This window comes from Saimiri boliviensis, chromosome 4 (genome assembly GCF_048565385.1).
Source record: "Saimiri boliviensis isolate mSaiBol1 chromosome 4, mSaiBol1.pri, whole genome shotgun sequence".
In the NCBI taxonomy this organism is placed as follows: domain Eukaryota; kingdom Metazoa; phylum Chordata; class Mammalia; order Primates; family Cebidae; genus Saimiri; species Saimiri boliviensis.
In genome coordinates, this window is record NC_133452.1 from 163,398,920 (window position 1) to 163,418,552 (window position 19,633).

A 19,633-nucleotide genomic window follows, 5' to 3' on the forward strand; every position below is an offset into this window, starting at 1 on the left:
CTAAAAATTACGTATGTCCCCTTTCTTTCATGAGGGCAGTACTGAGTCACTGAGAGTTCTGGGGACTGAAAACCAAAAGGCCAGTCCTCACATCCCAGCTCAGCGACTCATGGCTGAATGACCTTAAGCACATCACTTTTCGCGCATCTCAAGTTCTCATCAGGAAAATGAGAGTCAGGCTATTACCAAAGAGGTTCCTTTTACTTACAATACATGCTGAGTTTCTAGGACTTAGACACAGATTTCAACGCTGCATTTTTATGCTGCTTAGAGATGGAAGGAAAATACTTCCTACTTTTCTCAAGTGTGAATTAAGGCCAAGAAAACAAATGAGATATGCTTTAAGACATTTAACTACAGAAGGCCAATGATTAGGAGGCAACAACTTAGGAGACGAGTAAAAGTGAATAACACATAGAAACTGCCGCGAGTACAACTAAAAAAACAAACACGAGAAAGCATAGTCGGCACTGGGGAAACATTCTACAGCAAAATATCTTGTTTATTTTAACCTAGTGATGGCAAGACTGCCTTAACAATCATCTTCTGGATCTCAATCACCACTGCAAAATTGCTTAAGACAACAATTTCTATTTAATTCTTACAGCTCTAGATCAGTGGCACTAGTTATCATTTCAGAGTAGCACGTTCAACAGGTTTATAAAAATACTCAGCCAGAAGGATGGGGTCATGGAGAAGGGGTCCCACATGGCAGGGAGAAAGGGGATGTCCAGGAAGAAAGGCTTGGGGGAGGGAAAAGGAAAGACCAAGAATGAGCAGTAAGGAGGAACCCCCGCTGCACTCTGAGTGATGCTGGAGCAAGGAGCATCCCTAGGACACACGTGAACCAGGCTATTCCGGCGATTTTAGAAAACACCAAAGAACAGCATCACCATGTTCTCTAAACCCCCTGGAAATACGTTCACATGGACAAAAAAAAAAGGCCTCAAAGGAAAACTGCAATCATGAGGTAAGGAGTCATATTCTTTGCCTTGCCTCTCCCAACCCCAGCCACAAAACCCTCTACTTCCCCAATTGGCTTGTAAAAGAATCTCAACTAGAAGGAAAACTTACGGGAAAAAATATTTTTATGTCCAAATTGAAAGCATTCTCTCAAAATAAATTGTATTGCTTCAGTTTATTCTCTTATAGCTACTAATCCTTCAAGAAACAGGTGAAGGCAGAATGAGGTAGGAAACACTGCTGAGCCCATGACAGCTGGCTGGGAGCAGCGGACACTGCAAGGCACTTCCCAGAACCTGCTCTGGGTTCTCCCTCTTCACTGGAACAGCTTCCCATAGCAGCTTCTCCCTTCTGTCTGATCCTGCTTATCCCCCATCCCTCACTACAGGTGGTAATCCCAAGAGAATGTCCTTATAAATATCCTACCTGCTACGCTCCGTCTCAAAGTAGGCTTCCCAGGAAATCCAACCTCCAACAGTGATTTAAAGCAAATTACTTAGCTTCTCTGAGCTTCAATATCCTCAACTGTAAAATGGGAGTAATGATACCAACTTCTCATCACTGTCATCAACATTAAAAGTGACGGGCCATATGTAAGCACCCAGTGCAGTTTCTAGTTTAGGGTAGCACTGTGCAAATTCCTTTCCACCCTCACCCGCTCACACATAAACCTGAGAACTTCAGTTTTGTGTTGTCTTATCAAATAATTACATCGCATTAAATGTATACACAGAATTTTATTTATACAATCTTCAGCCATGAAGCCTTTCTCCCTGTATTAAAATTTTAACTGATTAAAACACAGAGCTGAAGAGACTACTGATTTAATGCTATCAAGCATTCCCACCAACAACATCAGGTCCAAGATGAAACAATTACAAAGTATCTTTGAAGCACAGCATTTACAGTATGTATGTGCAACAAAGCACAGTAGGTCCAGCCTTGTTGCAAGGTGAAATATTCCATAAAATCAGTTACATTAACCAAGGAAATGTTATTCTATATTATGCAAAAGTCAACAATACTGAAAGAATTAAAAATAGAAAACTATTTTGAATGTGCTAACTTCCTGCTGATACAGTACCAGAACAAGGACCCTATCTGGTTTTGCTTACTACTGTGGCATCATAGTATCTAGCACACTGTAGATGCTCAGTAAATATTACTTAAATGAATACGTAAATGAGTGTGATTATAATAAAACTTTAGAACACTATTCTGATAGCTTTGTTAATATCCATACAAAAAGCCAAATCATGAGATGTTTATTACTTGCGGCTGTTACATTTAGAGATTCCCTAATATGTTAACTCAACATTTTTTAAGCCTGCTATAACATAATATCAGACTTTTTTTCAGCACTTGACTGCATCTACTCTTTTAAAGGCATCCATTGTATTGGACATTTGGTACTATATGAAATCAAGAACTTCATACCTCTCAAAACAGAAACAAAAAAGAAAAAGAAAAGGTAATTTATAAATTAAATGAACCTTAATTTTCTAGCAAGATGAATACAGACATTAACACTTCATAGACATTACAAGAGAAAAAATTAAATGCTAATTTACAGTCAGCTGGGGAAGGGAGAAATCCATGTATACAACTGAGCACATCTGACAACTTCTGTAATCGTAACTACTCGAAAACAGAAAACGCTTTTTTTTTTTTTTTTTTTGAGACAGACTCCCACTCTTTTGCCCAGACTGGAGTGTACTGACCAAATCTCAGCTCACTGCAGCTTCCACTTCCCGGGTTCAAGTGATTCTCCTGCCTCAGCCTCCCGAGTAGCTGTGATTATAGGCGCCCGCCACCACCCCCGGCTAATTTTTTTATTTTCAGCAGAGACAGAGTTTCACCATGTTGGCCAGGCTGCTCTTGAACTCCTGACCTCAGGTGATCCACCTGCCTCAGCCTCCCAAAGTGCTGGGATTACAAGCACGAGCCACTGCGCCTGGCCAGAAAATGCCTTCTTTAGACTCAGAGAATTTGACCCTACAGTTAAATTCACTGAACTTATACACTAAACTTTTGACTCTTTCTGGCAATAGTGAACAGAAATCTCAAGGTTAATAAATTATTCTCAAATCTCAATTTAGCTAAAAAGTTTAACTTCACCACTACATCTACACTAGGGATATTAACCCATAAGTTGGCTGTCAAATAAAAGTGCCAAATAGCCCATACTAACCTCAGTAATTCAGAAACCAAAGCAGCTGAAAATTCATTTGGTTGCATACATACAATGTGTTTACAGTTTATTAATATTAGTAGAAAGATTCAGAGTAAATGCTGATTAAAACACACACACACACACGTGGGTGCACACACTCACACAAATATGTCTGAAATTCAATGAACAGAGGTTAATATAAAAGCAATAGTAACTGCCTGGGAGTACAACCTCTGTAGATCAGTGACTCCTGCCAAGGTCACAAACCAAAAGATGTTTTTTCTCAGAAGATACAATAGTATCAATAGTGCACAATGTATTTTTTACAATTTTAATTTATTTTTCTGCCCCAAAATAAAAAGGCATTCTCATCTGTGTTTTTTGTATTTGGATTATTTATCTTTCTGCCTTCCCTCAAGCATATTTGTGAAAACAAGTTGAACTTTAAATGCTCTGGAGAAAGTGAATTAACCACTCACTTTAAGGGCTCAGGAGACAGTTTTGTGCCTGAAAGGTTGATGTGCATCAAAGCCAGAGAACTACTAAAAAATTGCTTGAAAGATGGAGGTACTTCTTTTCCTTTCCTGAAAAAAACACAAGAGTCATACAAGTGGTTACACCTTCATCAAACATTTTCATTGATTGTGAAATCATTGATTATAAAATCTATAAATCAGTCATATTTTCAGTAGTAATTTACAAGTAAATAGAAATGAATAAATGTCCAAAACCTAAAGTTAAAAATCCAATATCATTAAAGGAACCACTTAAGTGAGATGAAGAAGTATTTAGTCTATAAAACAATTCATTGCTATTCTTCAAAGCCAATGAATTCATTGTGTTTTACCTCTTATCTTCAAGAAAGTCCATGTTTGGTATTTTTAAAAATAGGAAGTCAGGGAAGACGTGTATTTCTCACCAATTTAAAAACTTTCCAGGCCGGGCGCGGTGGCTCACGCCTGTAATCCCAGCACTTTGGGAGGCCGAGGCGGGTGGATCACGAGGTCAAGAGATCGAGACCATCCTGGTCAACATGGTGAAACCCCGTCTCTATTAAAAATACAAAAAATTAGCTGGGCATGGTGGTGCGTGCCTGTAGTCCCAGCTACTCAGAAGGCTGAGGCAGGAGAATTGCCTGAACCCAAGAGGCGGAGGTTGCAGTGAGCCGAGATCATGCCATTGCACTCCAGCCTGGGTAACAAGAGCGAAACTCTGTCTCAAAAAAAAAAAAAAAAAAAAAAAAAAAAAAAAAAAAACTTTCCCACTGGGTGGCACAAAATGCTAGAGATGAATACCTGCATTTGGCGATGTTTTTAGATGTAGCAGGTTTCACATGCAACAAGACTGTGATGTGATGTTGAACTGAAACAGCACAGAAAGTCCAAATGGCATGAAGCCTGCATTACAAATAGCCTGTTCAGCTGCTACGTCCATACCACGAACCTAATTATTTCAGGCCAAATATTAGAACAGTTAAGGACAAAACTACAAAACGAAACGGGTATAACCTCTGAACATGTCCCCTTGCTATTACAGAGGAAAGTATGTGGATCAAATCATACAGCTCCATAATAAGGTAGCATCAACACTATATGATAAGGGTTTTAAGAAAAATAGGATTCAAGAGTCTGAGATGGAATCTGAACACTGCCTATTCTGCTCTACCTAATAGAAATGGTGAAACGATTGAGTAAGTCAGCATATGTAAAGCACTTAGGCTGACAGGAATTAAACACTCACATAATGATAGTTATTCATATTCTGTGGAGGGACTCGTGGAATCTCAGAGCAGAGGGCATCCTAGTGGTTTAGCTCAACCACATAATATTCAATAATATTTAATGTACAGAGATCTGGAAAAATCTGTCAATATTTGGCAGATTTTAAAAAATGTTTTAAAACAGGATAATTGAAGGCTATTTGAGAAGAAAAGTCTGAACAACTAAAATTTTTACCTGAGAAGATGAAAAATAAGAGGAAAGAGAATTCTGGTAGACTGCGTGATACAAGACATCTCAAACAACTCTGTTTCCATGCAGTGGAACAAATTAGGCTTGTACATTCCTGTTCACTTTTTGCTGAGAAAATACTGTTAACTTACTCTAAATATATTTCTCCTCCTGCTATTCTGTCTCAGTGTTGACTCTTCCAATGTTTCCAAGTATTCACTGCCCCATTTTAAAGGAGGATGCTTCCTCATGCCATGGACAGCAGGCTTGGCCATGTGACTGTCTTTAGTCAGGGCGACATGAGCAGAAACGATGTGTATGACTTCCAGAAAGAAGCCTTGGGAGCCAGTATATATCTGCCATGATCTCTTTTTCTCTGCTATATGACTGTGAATGTTCTAGATAGAGGCTGCCCTGCCTCCTGGAGCAAAGGTTATATGCCAGCACACAATGGACATGTCGCAAAACCACTGTTGCTGAAAGCCATGGACATTGGGGAAAAGGGGTCACTGTTACTGTGGAACAATCAAACTTACCCTGATGGACACACTTATGAAATTATCTATGAATAAAAGAATAAATAGCCTGGCTGACAATCCACACCTCAATGTAAATACAGTAATTTCAACAAAATTCCTAAGAGCTTTCTACAACTATATCTAGGTAAGATACTAGGTATTAAACAGTTTAATCACAACCTTTCATGTGGAAGATAAGACAATTTGTTAGCGCAATTCTGTTCTATAAGCTTAACAGCTCGACTAAAGACCAGTCATCACAGAATTCACAGTATTGTGAACTCAAAAGTGCTGATTATACAAAAACCTTTATAGGCTGTGCTTTCATCTTGTAACCCAGTTCCCCAGTCAATTACTGCTCCACCAAAGCACGGCTTTATAAGCTGCCTTCAAATATATGAGTTGACCAGGTTTCAATTAATATTCTCAAATGTTCCCCAAAATAAAGTTATCATGGAAAATTCAACTTTTCCCACCATTATATTTTCAGACTTCACACTGCCTAACCTTAATCTACGGAGGTATTTTTGGCGTATTTCTGCTACTGTAAAGATTTAATCTCTATTGAAGTAATAAAAAAATTTTGAGATACAAAATAATTGATTTGCAAGGCACAATTATGGAATAAAGCATGCCACAAAACCAAATTTTCCAAATAAGTGAGGGTTACCCTTTTAAATATATAAGGCGTTTAAAAACGAATTGAAATAAAAATACTTCTTTTCTTTTTTTTTTTTTTGAGACGGAGTTTCGCTCTTGTTACCCAAGCTGGAGTGCAATGGCGCGATCTCGGCTCACCGTAACCTCCGCCTCCTGGGTTCAGGCAATTCTCCTGCCTTAGCCTCGTGAGTAGCTGAGATTACAGGCACGTGCCACCATGCCTAGCTAATTTTTTGTATTTTTAGTAGAGACGGGGTTTCACCGTGTTGACCAGGATGGTCTCGATCTCTCGACCTCGTGATCCACCCGCCTCGGCCTCCCAAAGTGCTGGGATTACAGGCTTGAGCCACCGCGCCCGGCAAAAATACTTCTAATATTAAGCAATACTGCATGTTATTAAAAAAGTATAACTAAAATATTGTTTATAATATATGGTCATAATTATAAATGCTAAGTGTCGAGCTGTATTAATTCTTCAGATGGTCCCAGATTCTGTACCCATATAATCTATGCACTTTTCATAATTCTTCTGATACTTCCACTATAGTCTCTTTTCATTCTAAGTTGCTACTATTTGTGAATCCTTGGTGCTTGGAATCTGCTGCCTTATTCTGCAAACAATTATAGTCAGGAGTGTATTAGAGATGTATTCACCTGGCCCTCAACTACTTCTTCAAATGAAAACACATGAGCTTTGAGATAACTATGCTCTCTGCTCTCCAAAAGTAGTTCATACTTCCCAGCTCATCCATGTGAAATACCTATAAAAGTTTCTAAAAGGGTTTTTCCCATATGAAGACAGAGTACCTGACCACACATGAGAAATAGTGCATTATCAAAGAGTTCATGTAAGCAGGCTGGAATTATTGATAAGAACCTTCACCTACATTTAAAATGATAAAACAAAAACTTGAACGTTCAAGGCCTAATATTCATAAATACTGCTTAAGGCCGGCTTCGTTCACGTACAGTATTCACGGTTTATCACTACAACTTTTTCTCAGAAAAAGATACTTGTAGATGACAATGAGAGCAAAAGTGAATATGTACCGGTGAGAGAAGATGGTTCTGGACAGATTGAGTACGGCTAAGTATTGAAGGCATCCGCGGAGAAGAGCTCCACACACCTGAAAAAGAAACACGGCACTCTCGTTTTTAAATATTTCTAGGTCCAAAAGAGTATTTTATTAGAGGTCCCCCACATCCCATCTAAACAGCTCTTCCGAGAACCCTCAGAGCAATAAGTTTTTTAAAAAAATTTACCATGTCCAGGGAACATTCTGTATTGGATAAATCCAGATGAGCAATGGCATTTGGCTGGGCCAAAAAATTGTACATGTGCTTGAAAAAAATAAGAGAGAAATGTTAGGATTCTAGAAACACACATATGTACACCACGCAAGTTCATGTTTTAAAAGGAAGTTGCCAGAATTTCTCAGATCATTCTCTGCTCTTCCTGAGAGGATTACCAGAATTTTCTGTCATTCCATTATCTTCCCTGACAGTGAAAATCCCAAGAAGAGTTAAAATTATGTTTGAGTAAAAAAGGTCAAATAGAATCTTGAAAACCAAACCCCCTTTTTGTGACACATGACTTCGTTTTCCTGATTAGCTCAATTTTTATTATACAGTTTTACAACAGTGCTAATTAATTTTAACTCCTGAGATTAAAATACCACCTGAACTGCAGTCACTCTATCAAAATGGTAATCACTTTTGAAAGTGTTCGCAGAACTACGCATTTGAACCCTAGGATGGTCTCAGACTATCCTCTTTTCTGTCTAACAGAATGACTTTTCTACCCTTAGTTACTCCTCAAAGCTAACAAGAATGGCTTGGCAGCAATATGAGTGCTTTTTTAAAAAAAAAATCGCACTCATAGCTAAGAAACTTCAGGTTTCAGGGGGTCACAATGCTTAAACTTCCCCAGTCCTCTCATTCAAGGTGATCAAAATAATGAAACTGATCAACACATCAGTTTAACTGAAGACTCTGAACATCAACGAAGATGTTATTCTGGAATTACCCGGTATGTGTAGCCACTGTGAGAGCCCAAACATAACAAACGGACTCCAAGCTCCCGGCCACCAGGCAAACAGCTTAAATTCTCCTCTGCTTCACCAGATGCCACCGAATACTTGCAAAAACCAACAAGTTTACACTGAGTATGTCTTTGCTAACATTTACTGTGTGTAGCAGTTTGGCTACATGTGCTTCAAAAGAATCCTATCAAAAATTCAGAAGGGCCAAAACAAGAGCCTATAAACACTTTACAACAGCCATACTCATAGAATGACTTTTTTATTATTAATTGATTTTTTTAAAGACTGGGTTGGCCGGGTGCAGTGGCTCACGCCTATAATCCCTACACTTTGGGAGGCCAAGGCGGTTGGGTCACCTGAGGTCAGGAGTTCAAAACCAGCCTGGCCAACATGGAGAAATGTTGCCTCTACTGAAAACACAAGAACTAGCTGGGTGTGGTGGCGGGCACCTATACTTCCAGCTACTCAGGAGGCTGAGGCAGGGGAATCGCTTGAATCCAGGAGGCGGAGGTTGCAGTGAGCCGAGATCGGGTCACTGAACTCCAGCTGCGCAACAAGGGTCTGCATCAGTGTGATCTCGGCTCACTGCAACCTCTGCCTCACCCTCCTGAGTAGCTGGGACTACAGGCGTGTGACACCACGATCAGCTAATTTTTGAGTTTTTTTAGAGACAGGGTTTCACCATGTTGTCCAGGCTGGTCACAAACTCCGGCACTCCAGCAATCCACCCACCTTAGCCTCCAAAAGTGCTAGAATTCTAGGTGTGAGCCACTGTGCCCAGTCATGGGATAGATCTGTTATGAAAATTTCTGATTCAGAAAAGTCATTTTGCTCTCACTTGAAGATCCTCTGCCTCTCTCTGTGCCTGGAAAAATTCTCCAGAGACTTTTAAGTTTAGTGTGGCTTTGCTCCCAACCACCAGCTGGGGGAGCTCTTATCATAAAACGGTGACAAGACTACTTGGCCACACCCTCCAAAGAGGCCAGGCCCTGCTAGGCTGCTTTCCCTGAGGGCACAGGGTCAAGAGAGCCCCTGCACCTGCCGCCAGGCTCCTAAAACGTTCGCCTCTCCAGCCCACTCTCACTCAAGCCTCATGGTGCCACTCTCCAGAAGCAAGCAACAACAGGACCCACCCTGGCCAGAAATAGAAATCTTGAGCTATTTTGTGGTCTTCGGTGACTATTAATCTTGCTACCTAAGTCTTATTAATCTTTAGCTTCTCCTTTTATCCTTCTCTCTCTTCTTCTACTTTGCCACAGTATTATTTTGGTGGTTTCACACTGGCCTTCCTGTTTGATCTTGGGAGACAACAAACAGATTTATGAACCATCAATGAAGGTCACACCTGAAACTGAAAAATTGATTGAAAAAAAATCATGGCACATCAGGAATCAAGTATTATTTAAATAATTTTAAGTGCAAGGGAGAGGAAAAGGAAAAAAAAAATTGGGGCGGGGGGGGGGGGGGGGCTTCATTTGTATTCCCTGTCTTACAGGTAAAGTAAAACAAAAGAAACAAGAATCAATTTCCCAGTGTTTTCCAGCCCTGCGGCAAAGCTGCGGAGCGCAGATTGAGGCCCTCCAAAGACGGCTGCTGGCTGTAGACCTGTTGTTAAAGAAACATTTCTTCTAAATTCTTTCTTGGTGACCAGAGGGGACCATTTGCCACACATGGAAATGAGACCATTCCTGATCCACTGTGTCAAGGATCTGCCAAATATTACATGATTGATTCAGTTACCTTAAAAATCTTACTATAATTGAGTTTTTGCCTTCACACTCAAACTCTGAAGAAACAGCCCCAGGTTACATGCAGACCACTCTTCTCCCTATTTTATTCACGGAATACATGAGGACTCAGGCTTATCCCAATATCCCCTTTCAATTGTAAACTATAAAAACAACCAGGAGTCTTCCCAGTGACAATAATGAGAAACTTCAGTTCATCTTCCTAAATTTCCTTACCAAACAATTTAAACCTGTAAGCTAATGTTTTCTGTTTTTTGGTTTTTTTTGAGATGGGAGTCTCGCTCTGTCGCCTAGGCTGGAGTGCAGTGGCATGATCTGGGTTCAGTACAATTTCCATCTCCCTGGTTCAAGTGCCTCTCCTGCCTCAGCCACCTTAGTAGCTGGGACTACAGGTGCCTGCCACCATGTCCGGCTATTTTTCGTATTAGTAGAGATGGGGGATTCACCATATTAGCCAGGTTGGTCTTGATCTCCTGACCCGTGATCCACATGCCTCACCCTCCCAAAGTGCTGGTATTACAGGCATGAGCCACTATATCCAGCCCCTGTAAGCTAATATTTTTAAATGAAGAAAGAAAAAAATTCTTCAGCAGCATTACTTCCAAAAAACTCTAAACTTCAGCATCATTAAATGAGAAAAAAAAATAACTGTGGCGATAGATGACATTTAATCAAGGAAGCCTCTGGAATTTTCAGTAAAACGCTTCATAAGTCATACATAAATGATTCAAAGGTGTAATGCTAAAGAGAGAGGCAGGGAAATGTGCTACAAAGTCATGTTTAGAATTATTCCAGGCTTACTAAACACGGGTCCTCCCAAGATGCAGCAAAGAAAGGAGAACTTACTGAGAGGTCATCTCCACGAAGGACGTTCCCTGAGAGGTCGAGGTGGACGAGGGTAGAGGCAGTAAATGGATTGGCACTGAGTGACTGAGAAAGGCTGTTCACCCCTGCAACAGCAAGAAAATCCAGGCTCAGCTTCCACTCCAGGAAACAAATCCGAGGCTTCTGTTTCTATAAATGGCCCAGAAGTTCCAGCAAATTGCAGGACTCAGGCTAACTATAAGCACCGTCCCCGAAAGGTGGTGCTACGATTGTGTCTCCTTTGAACACACCCTTAGGAAGAACAGGTTGGTCAAAGGCAGAACCCCTCACTGAATCAGAAGAAGTCATGAATGGGCTTCCCTTTGCTCCATGTCTTCTGACGTGTCCAAGGACAGAAAGGATTTTAACCTGAAGCCTGAGAATGATGAAAGCAATCTAACTGGCAATGTTTATCCTTCTCTTAATGCTGCCAGGTGATTCTTGACTTAGTACACGGTGTCTGAACAATGCATGTCTGAATTCAGATAACGTAGGCTATTTAAAGTATTGGGAAGTTAAAAAGAGAAGTATACGGCTCTTCTGAAATGTATTATATTCAAGGAAAAAATCTGGATTAAAATGGATTTCACAAAGAATGAGGAGATATCTGTACACCACCTAAGAAGCAATCACAAAGAAAATGTATCATTAACACTCTGTATTCTTTACATACGTAGATGGCTCAAGTTAACATAAACTGAACTAAGCTGACAAACCCACCTCAGAAAATGAAGAGTGAGTATGTGAGGCTGCTTATTCTGTGTGGAGAGAACTAAGTTCTCTCATAGGTGGCTAACAGCTGACAGGCCCGCTGGTCACGGCTGTCTAGGGGGCCACTTCTTTTCAGAAGGTAACAGGAGCTCTTTGAGCTACGTCACTATAAAATCACTCACTGAGACTCACTCGCTCACTACAGCACGGGTGATTTTTCTTAGCATGGGGGGGAATGTGAGAGATAGCAAAGCTCCTCATGTGTCTGCCAAAAGTCCATGGTTCCAAATTATACATCACAGAAATGTGGCTATTTCTAAATTGGGTATACTTCTAGAAATTATTTTTTCTTATTTCTCAGCAAAATTTTTCAAAAATCTCAACGTATCGAACTGGGACTAAAGTAAGTCTACTACTCGGAAGAGAGTCAGGAAAAGGGTTTCTTTCCCCTCCACACTTGGGCAGACCCTTCATGGAGAAGGGGGACCAAGGTCAAGTCTGCCAGTAAGAGCCAGTTCTGGTCATAGCAGCAGGATCCGGTGAAGATACAAGAGCTGTGGGGGGCAGATGCAACCTCCCACTGGAGCACCTCCCTGCTGTGAGCTCAGAACGTTCCGTGTAGGAGTGATAAAGGGGCCATGGTCGTCTTCTCCAGTTTCAGAGTTATAATCAACTGATTCTAGTGTGTGCCCGATAAAGGCTACTGGGCCATTTCTCAAGGGTGAGTGCACATTTGGGTGGGTATGCAGGAGACCGAGACTTTGAAAATAAAATATTTAAGTGCAAAGAACTTCTTGGCTGTCAACTCACCATTTACTAAATGCTAACAAAAATGCTGGGGATTAGGAGATAAATATAAATAAGATCATTTTTTTACCCTCAAAAATCGCAAAGACCGTTAGGGAAAAACTCCACGTCCTACGTTATTCACTAAGAATCATTGGTGGAGGAATACCACTTTGGTTTTTGTTTTTGTTTTTGTTTTTTCACCCAGGCTGGAGTGCAATGGCACGATCTCGGCTCACCGCAACCTCCGCCTCCTGGGTTCAGGCAATTCTCCTGCCTCAGCCTCCTGAGTAGCTGGGATTACAGGCACGCGCCACCATGCCCAGCTAATGTTTTGTATTTTTAGTAGAGACGGGGTTTCACCATGTTGACCAGGATGGTCTCGATCTCTTGACCTTGTGATCCACCCGCCTCGGCCTCCCAAAGTGCTGGGATTACAGGCTTGAGCCACCGCTCCCGGCCAAGGAATATCAATTTGTAAAGCAAAGTCCTCAGATCTGCAAGGACGGCAAGGATTCTCATCAAGAAAATCATTTGTAAAATCGTTTCCTTAGTGAGGTATAACAAAACTAATAAATTCCAAAATTATGAAAAGTCAGTGCTACACAAGGAATACTCATTTCAATAAACGTTTACTGAAAGCCTACTGTGTACCAGGCAGGGTCTTCAGAGATACCATCTGACTTGCTGAAGACCAGTGGAGTGGGAGCCAGAGACAGCTGAATCATCACTATCCAGTGAGACTAACTATCAGTGGGGCAAGAAAAAGAGCAGGCAGTAGAGGAGGAGATTTGATTGACTGTGTTACATAAAAGGAACATGTAGTGGCCTATTAAAAAAGGTTGTTTTCTGGAGGTTATTTTCTGTAACTGTTTAAACAACCAACATCCTTTAGTTTGTCCTGATATTAGTATTAACGTATTTCTTAATGGAACAACTGAGTTCAAAACATACCATCAATGCCAGAGTCTCACCAAGAAATCATTTGTAAAATCATTTCCTTAGTGATGTATAACAAAACTAATAAATAAATTCCAAAATTAGAAGGCTAAATTAGTTCTGACAGCAAAATGCTCCTCGGCAAGTGTGGGCGCTTGGCAGCTGTCCAACATCTGAATAGACGGGAGAGAGAATCATGTTATCAGCTCAGCTTCTTGCTACTGAAACAGCGTGAAGGATTTCCTCTCCTGCCCCCTGAGCCCATGTTCACATGAGGCCTGCATTAATAAGCCCACGAAGAGTGGAGAATTATGCAAGTATAGATCTAAAATAAATAAATAAATAAGGCTCATACAGCCCTGACTAAACACATTTACATGCCTTTCTTGATCCCGTCTAGTGATTTGGACCATTCTCTCTTATTATTGTAGTGTTTACAGCTGGAAAAAGGTGGTACCAGATGGCCTTGCCTTGGCATAACCTGGCAACCAGCAGGACATTTGCTAGAAATCCAGAAAACTATCCGTTAGCCAACAGCCGAGATAAAGAAAGGGTGTTTGGAGGCAGTGGCGATGTCATGGGGAGATTTTTTTTTTAATCTGTCTTGAATTATCCATCCATGAATATAAATGCTAGTCAAATTCAGCAGAAACTTACCACTGCAATGTAACTCAAGTCATTTTAAATCTGTGACCCTTTCAGATCCTATGTAAAGTAATATCAAGAAGTCGATTTAAAAATAATAATAAATAAACATTTCAAGATATGTTTGTCTTAGGGCAATTTGAAATTCTTCAGGCTGGGAGTAGGGGCTCATCCCAGGCACTTTGGGAGGCTGAGGCAAGTGGATCACCTGAGGTCAGGAATTTCTCTCTACTAAAAATACAAACCTCTTCTCTACTAAAAACAGAAAAATTAGCTGCGTGTGGTATCGCGATCCTGTAATCCCAGCTACTCAGGAGGCTAAAGCAAGAGAATTGCTTGAATCTGTGAGGCAGAGATTGCAGTGAGCCAAGATTCCGCAACTGCACTCCAGCCGGAGCAACAGAGCAAGCGCCCGTCAAAATAAAAAATAAAAAAAGTTTCAAGTCCTGTTATAAAACAATGCTAATTCTCAAAACACATATTTTAATATAAACATATCTTATTGCAGGTAAGAGATAAATGAGGGGATCCTTATCTGTAAAGGGTACAGGCAATGTGGGGCTGTCCTTGCCGTAAGGCGGTGGGGTACAGGCAAGGTGGGGCTGTCCTTGCCGTAAGGCGGTGGGTTACAGGCAAGGTGGGGCTGTCCTTGCCGTAAGGCGGTGGGGTACAGGCAAGGTGGGGCTGTCCTTGCCGTAAGGCGGTGGATGGAGAAGTCCAGCTGTGCCCGTGGGACCTCCCCACTCTTACCATACTCAAAGGACAGGGGCGTCAAGAAAAGGTGGTACTGAGGGTCCTCAGAACCAAGCTTGCCCCCAGAAGGATAAATGATCACTCCATCCTTTTGTTTGTTATATCGTAATGAATGAATGAATTAAAATAAATATGATCAAGGATTATTCATATAATCAGGTTTTTTTGTTTTGTTCTCCGAAGAGATTCTCGCTCTGCCACCCAGGATGGAGTGCAGTGGCACTGTCACAGCTCACTGCAACCTAAAACTTCTGGGCTCAAGCATCCTCTCACCTCAGCCTGCTGAGTGGCTAGAATTACAGATGCAATTCATATCATCAGGCTTTTAAAAACCACCTCTGTCTTACCAAAGACTTAAATTAGACCTGTGGAGCACACAATAAATAAAGAATGCTTTAAATATGTATAGAAGTCATATATATTTTTTAAAAAAAGATTAACACTACAAATTGAACACTAACAAAAGATAGAAACTTAGTGATCTCTAAAAGAAATAGAAATGACTAAGGAACAAGGGGATTCAGAGGGGGTTTGCCTTCTTAGTTACACTTTTTAGCATCTTCTAAATCTTGCCCATAAATGTGTACTACAGTGGTAATTATCACAAAAGGCTTTCTATAAAATATATCTGCTGAAGTGGAACAGTGATAACGTAAAGAAGTTCAACTTAGCTGTAAGATCTGTAGACGGCTTCAGGCACTAGATCTGAAAACATTGACTCCTGGGGAAATCCCTTTCGTAATTTATTTTCATGCCTTAATCTTAAATATGTGTGTATAAATGTATGTACATAAAATCATGGGACTTATGGAACTAATTCCAATTTCAAACCATTCTTAATTTAATTGCACATTCAGAATAATGCATGATGGCATGGATATACAAACGTCAAGGGATGACTTTGCTTCACCCATTTATCCAAGGCACATTCAGTGAAACACTAAGAAGTGCCAGGACACAGCAATGAATGAGGCAAAGGCCTTACTGTCCAGAGATGTACAGGCTAGGGACAATCAAATGCAATGGACACACACTAAGAAAGAGGAATTTACAAAGAGCTATGGAGCACAGAGAAAGGAGCACCTAGTTATTCAGGATATAGTGAGGGGGGTTGTTCGAGAAAGCTTCAAAGAGAAAGTAAGGCAGAAACGGCTGGGCGCAGGGGCTCATGCCTGTAATCCTACCACTTTGGGAGGCTGAGGCAGGCGGATCGCTTGAGCTCAGGAGCTCAAGATCAGCCCGGGAACATACAGAAACCCCGTCTCTACAAAAAAAACACAAAAATCAGCTGGGTGTGTGGTGGCGCATGCTTGTGGTCCCAGCTACTTGGGGGCTGAAGCAGGAGGATCTCTTGAGCCCAAGAGGTAGAGGCTGCAGGGAGCCAAGACTGTACCACTGTACTCCAGTCTGAGTGACAAAGTAAAACCCTGTCTCCAAAAGAGAGAGAGAGAGAGAAAGAGAGAGAGAGAGAGAGACAGAGAGAAGTTGAATCTCATAGGATACACAGTAATTCATGAGACATTCTAGGTACGGACACTAAGGTTGCTTCAGGTAGAAACTGAGGCATATAAAGACGTAAGACAGCTCAGATAATGATGATGATGATGATGGTGACGGCAGTGGTGCTGGTACTGGTGGGGGTGACGTAACAGTGGCTGCTAGCATTTATTAAGCACTTTGTGACAGAAACCATACTGCATGTATATTAAATCATTTAATCCTAACTACCTGTGCAGAAATAAGATACTGCTATTTCTGTCCTACAAACGAGGCACCTGGGAACAAAAACACGTTCATAAATAAGTAGAATAGTCAGCATTCGACCTTAGGCGATCTGGCTACAGAACTCACACTTTCAACCACTACACAGGCTGCTTCCAAAAGACAGTGAGACTTTCTTAAGAAATGGCAAGAGGTTCAAGAAACTTTTGTTAAATGGTAGTGCAGGCAGGTGCCAGGTGCTGCAGATAGAAAGATGAGAGAAGCACAGGCCACAAGAGCCCCAGTGTAGCAAGAAACACACAATATTTATACAATAATGTTACATATGTGATCTTGAAGTAATACAAAGGGAAGAGTCATTGATTCTGTTGTGGCCTTGGGAACAGGGAACACATCTCAGCAGAGTTTATCACAGATACACAGTTTTACCAAAACAAACTGAAGCTCTCTGAGAATATTTGGGGATAAATTTTTTTTCAGGCATCCAGGGCAAAATGTGACGATATACAAAGGTACAATGAATGCAGGATCATTTCTAATATTATTATTGAGGTGCTGCTGTGGCAAAATAATAATAGACGTGACAGGATTTGATGAGTAAGTGGAAAAAATGAAGGTGGGTGAAGTTAGGAATTGATCTGGGGAGAAGATAAGGAAATGTACAAAGATAGAAATACAAGGAGTGGTGCCCTGCAGTTAGGCCAACAGTTTTCTGTAGAGCAGATAGTCTGTCTGACAGTTAGAAAGGCCAGCTTGTTGAACCAAGAGAAACACAACCAGGGGCACCTAGAAATGTGAGGCAGGAGGGTAGAGGCAGCCAGGGGAGTGCTCCCTGACTCAAGGTTTTAAAAGTTAAAGACCAGATGTACATATCAAAATTATTCTGTCCCCTGAAAGCACTTCACTTCAGAGCATGAGAAACTGAATGACATAATGTCTTCATCTGCCAGAATAATGCTAGAGTAATGTAATACATATATTTTTAAATGTAAGTACAGAACAAAGAGTTCTAACTAAGGTAGAAGGTGCAACAGAAATATTTCAGAAACACTGTTCGGTAAATAAATACTGTACCTTTAGGTGATAATGAGGTTTTAGATAAATTTAAATGCTTTAATCCCCTTGGGAGTTTGGCAAATTGAATACTTAAAGAAGACACACCTGAGAAAGAAAAAAAACGATTATTAGAATTTTCAGGTTCTCAGAATTGCATTTTTTACAATGCACGAAAATTTAATTTTGATTCTGAGCGAAGATATCATATTCTTCTTTCTAATATCAGACTCTGTTTTCTAACCATTTACCACCAAACCCCCTTTTCTTTCTGTCCTACCTACAGGGTAAGAGAAGGGGAAGATTGTTTTATTAAGAGTGTAACATCTGAAACTTTTCGAGATATTTTTCTTGGAGTCAAGTGTCATTCTTTTTTCTCATAGTTCTATTTAAAATGCAAATCCTCTTAGAAAGGGTAATTGTTAACCCCTTTTCTTTTTAACCTCTGTCTTAATGAGTTGATCTCTCTTCTAGATGAGCAGATGTATGCTATTTAATTATTGTCAAGAAGAATGGAGTATATTAACTATTCTGATAACAGTAGATGGATTCCTATACTTAATTGGCTTACAGCTAACAACCTCATACAGAGCTTCAGAGCATGTTTTAACTTCTTAAACGTAGATTTTTTAACTTTGTGTAAGTCACCGGGATGTTACAGTATTTCAAATCAGATATCTTCTAAATTTAATGGCCAGAGTGGGAGATTCGGAACACCAGCTCACTCATCCAAGGACGCAATGAGCACAGACTGTTTTCTGGGAGGAAATAAGTAATACACAAATGTATGCCCTCCATACGGGTCCTTCAACTGACCTCCTGTAGACTAGCCAACATTTCCCCAGGGGTGTGTTCTTGAGACGGCTCCTTAAACAATATTAATTTCTGTTCCCTTTGACTAATTCTCAAGCTTCAGGGAGCAATAAGAAATTACTGAGCTGGTTGCTGCCCTATTATATAACCCAAATTATCAACAAATCTAATCACAACTTGGAAGAAACAACATGGAAGTCATGTGGCTTGACTAAGCCTCTACATGGGTGTCTCCCCAAGAACACTGGGGGTTCTGGGAGCCTCAATTTCCCCAGTGTGTTGCCACAGTCAAAGTTTGAAAACCACTGGATTCAATCATGTTCAACAGGTTTTTATCTGAGTCTTTCCAGAGACTTGAATATGCTTATCCATTTTGTAAATTACAAGAGAAGGGCAGGCTTGATATTTAGTTGATATATTCTTGTTAAAAAAAAAAGTTACTAACAAGTTGTTGGGAGGAGAGGAAGACCGAAAAACTCCTAAAACTTAATCAATCCAAAAGGCAAAAAAGAGAGGGAAAAAGGGACAAAGAAAAAAATGCAAACAAACAGAAATACAGATTTCCACCCAAATATTTCAATGATTACAGTAAATATAGATTTATTAAATATGAATATTTAATTAAAACATATCAATATAGACTCAAATAGAAGTCAAAGATGATTTATTTGAATAAAAATGTCAAACGTTTTCAAGAGATTCACCTATAGATCTAGGTATTCAGAAGTGAACATAAAAACATGAAAAAAGATATGCTACAAACACTAAGCAAAAGACATCTGATGCAGCTGCAATAAGAACATTTAAATTTTAGAACATGACTAAAGATAAAGGGAAGATTTCATTAACAAGATACAATTACTCTAATCTATGTTCTGATGAAAAGTAAATCTGACAGTAACAAAAGGAAAATACATGTATTACACAAATACACACACAAATATAATGACGCAAGTTTTCTAACACACTTCTGGTAGTAGCTAATAAATGAACAGAAAAAGTTAGTAAAGATACAGAGAATATCAAGAGCATAATGAAAACATCCATGATTGACATATTTAAAATGCTCTAGCCAGTAACTACAGAAAACATTTCTTCAACGTGTACATTGAATATTTTCCAAAAGGGATCATATACTGAGCCATAAAGCAAGTCTCAACAAATAATGAAATGTTCCTTAGTACTATGAATTCATACACAGAATATCAGTATGTTCTCTGCTACCACTACAACAGGTCAAACAGAAATTACAGCAATAAGAGAATCAGAAAATCCCCAAATAACTTAAGCAATA

The 19,633-nt window shown here is 40.1% G+C and overlaps 1 protein-coding gene across 9 annotated transcripts in view; it reads right to left on the reverse strand.

Annotated features, from left to right (window-relative positions):
* The window catches only part of CARMIL1 (capping protein regulator and myosin 1 linker 1), a 354,136-nt gene that overhangs the window by 125,495 nt on the left and 209,008 nt on the right, over positions 1 to 19,633 (reverse strand). For all 9 annotated transcript variants that reach the window (XM_010338003.3, XM_010338002.3, XM_010338001.3 and 6 more), the window contains 5 exons: positions 17,548 to 17,634; positions 10,900 to 11,003; positions 7,527 to 7,604; positions 7,314 to 7,390; positions 3,616 to 3,720 (listed from right to left, as the gene is read on the reverse strand). In XM_010338003.3, coding sequence (XP_010336305.2) covers positions 3,616 to 3,720; positions 7,314 to 7,390; positions 7,527 to 7,604; positions 10,900 to 11,003; positions 17,548 to 17,634 — 451 coding nt within the window. The remainder of the gene's footprint in view (positions 1 to 3,615; positions 3,721 to 7,313; positions 7,391 to 7,526; positions 7,605 to 10,899; positions 11,004 to 17,547; positions 17,635 to 19,633) is intronic.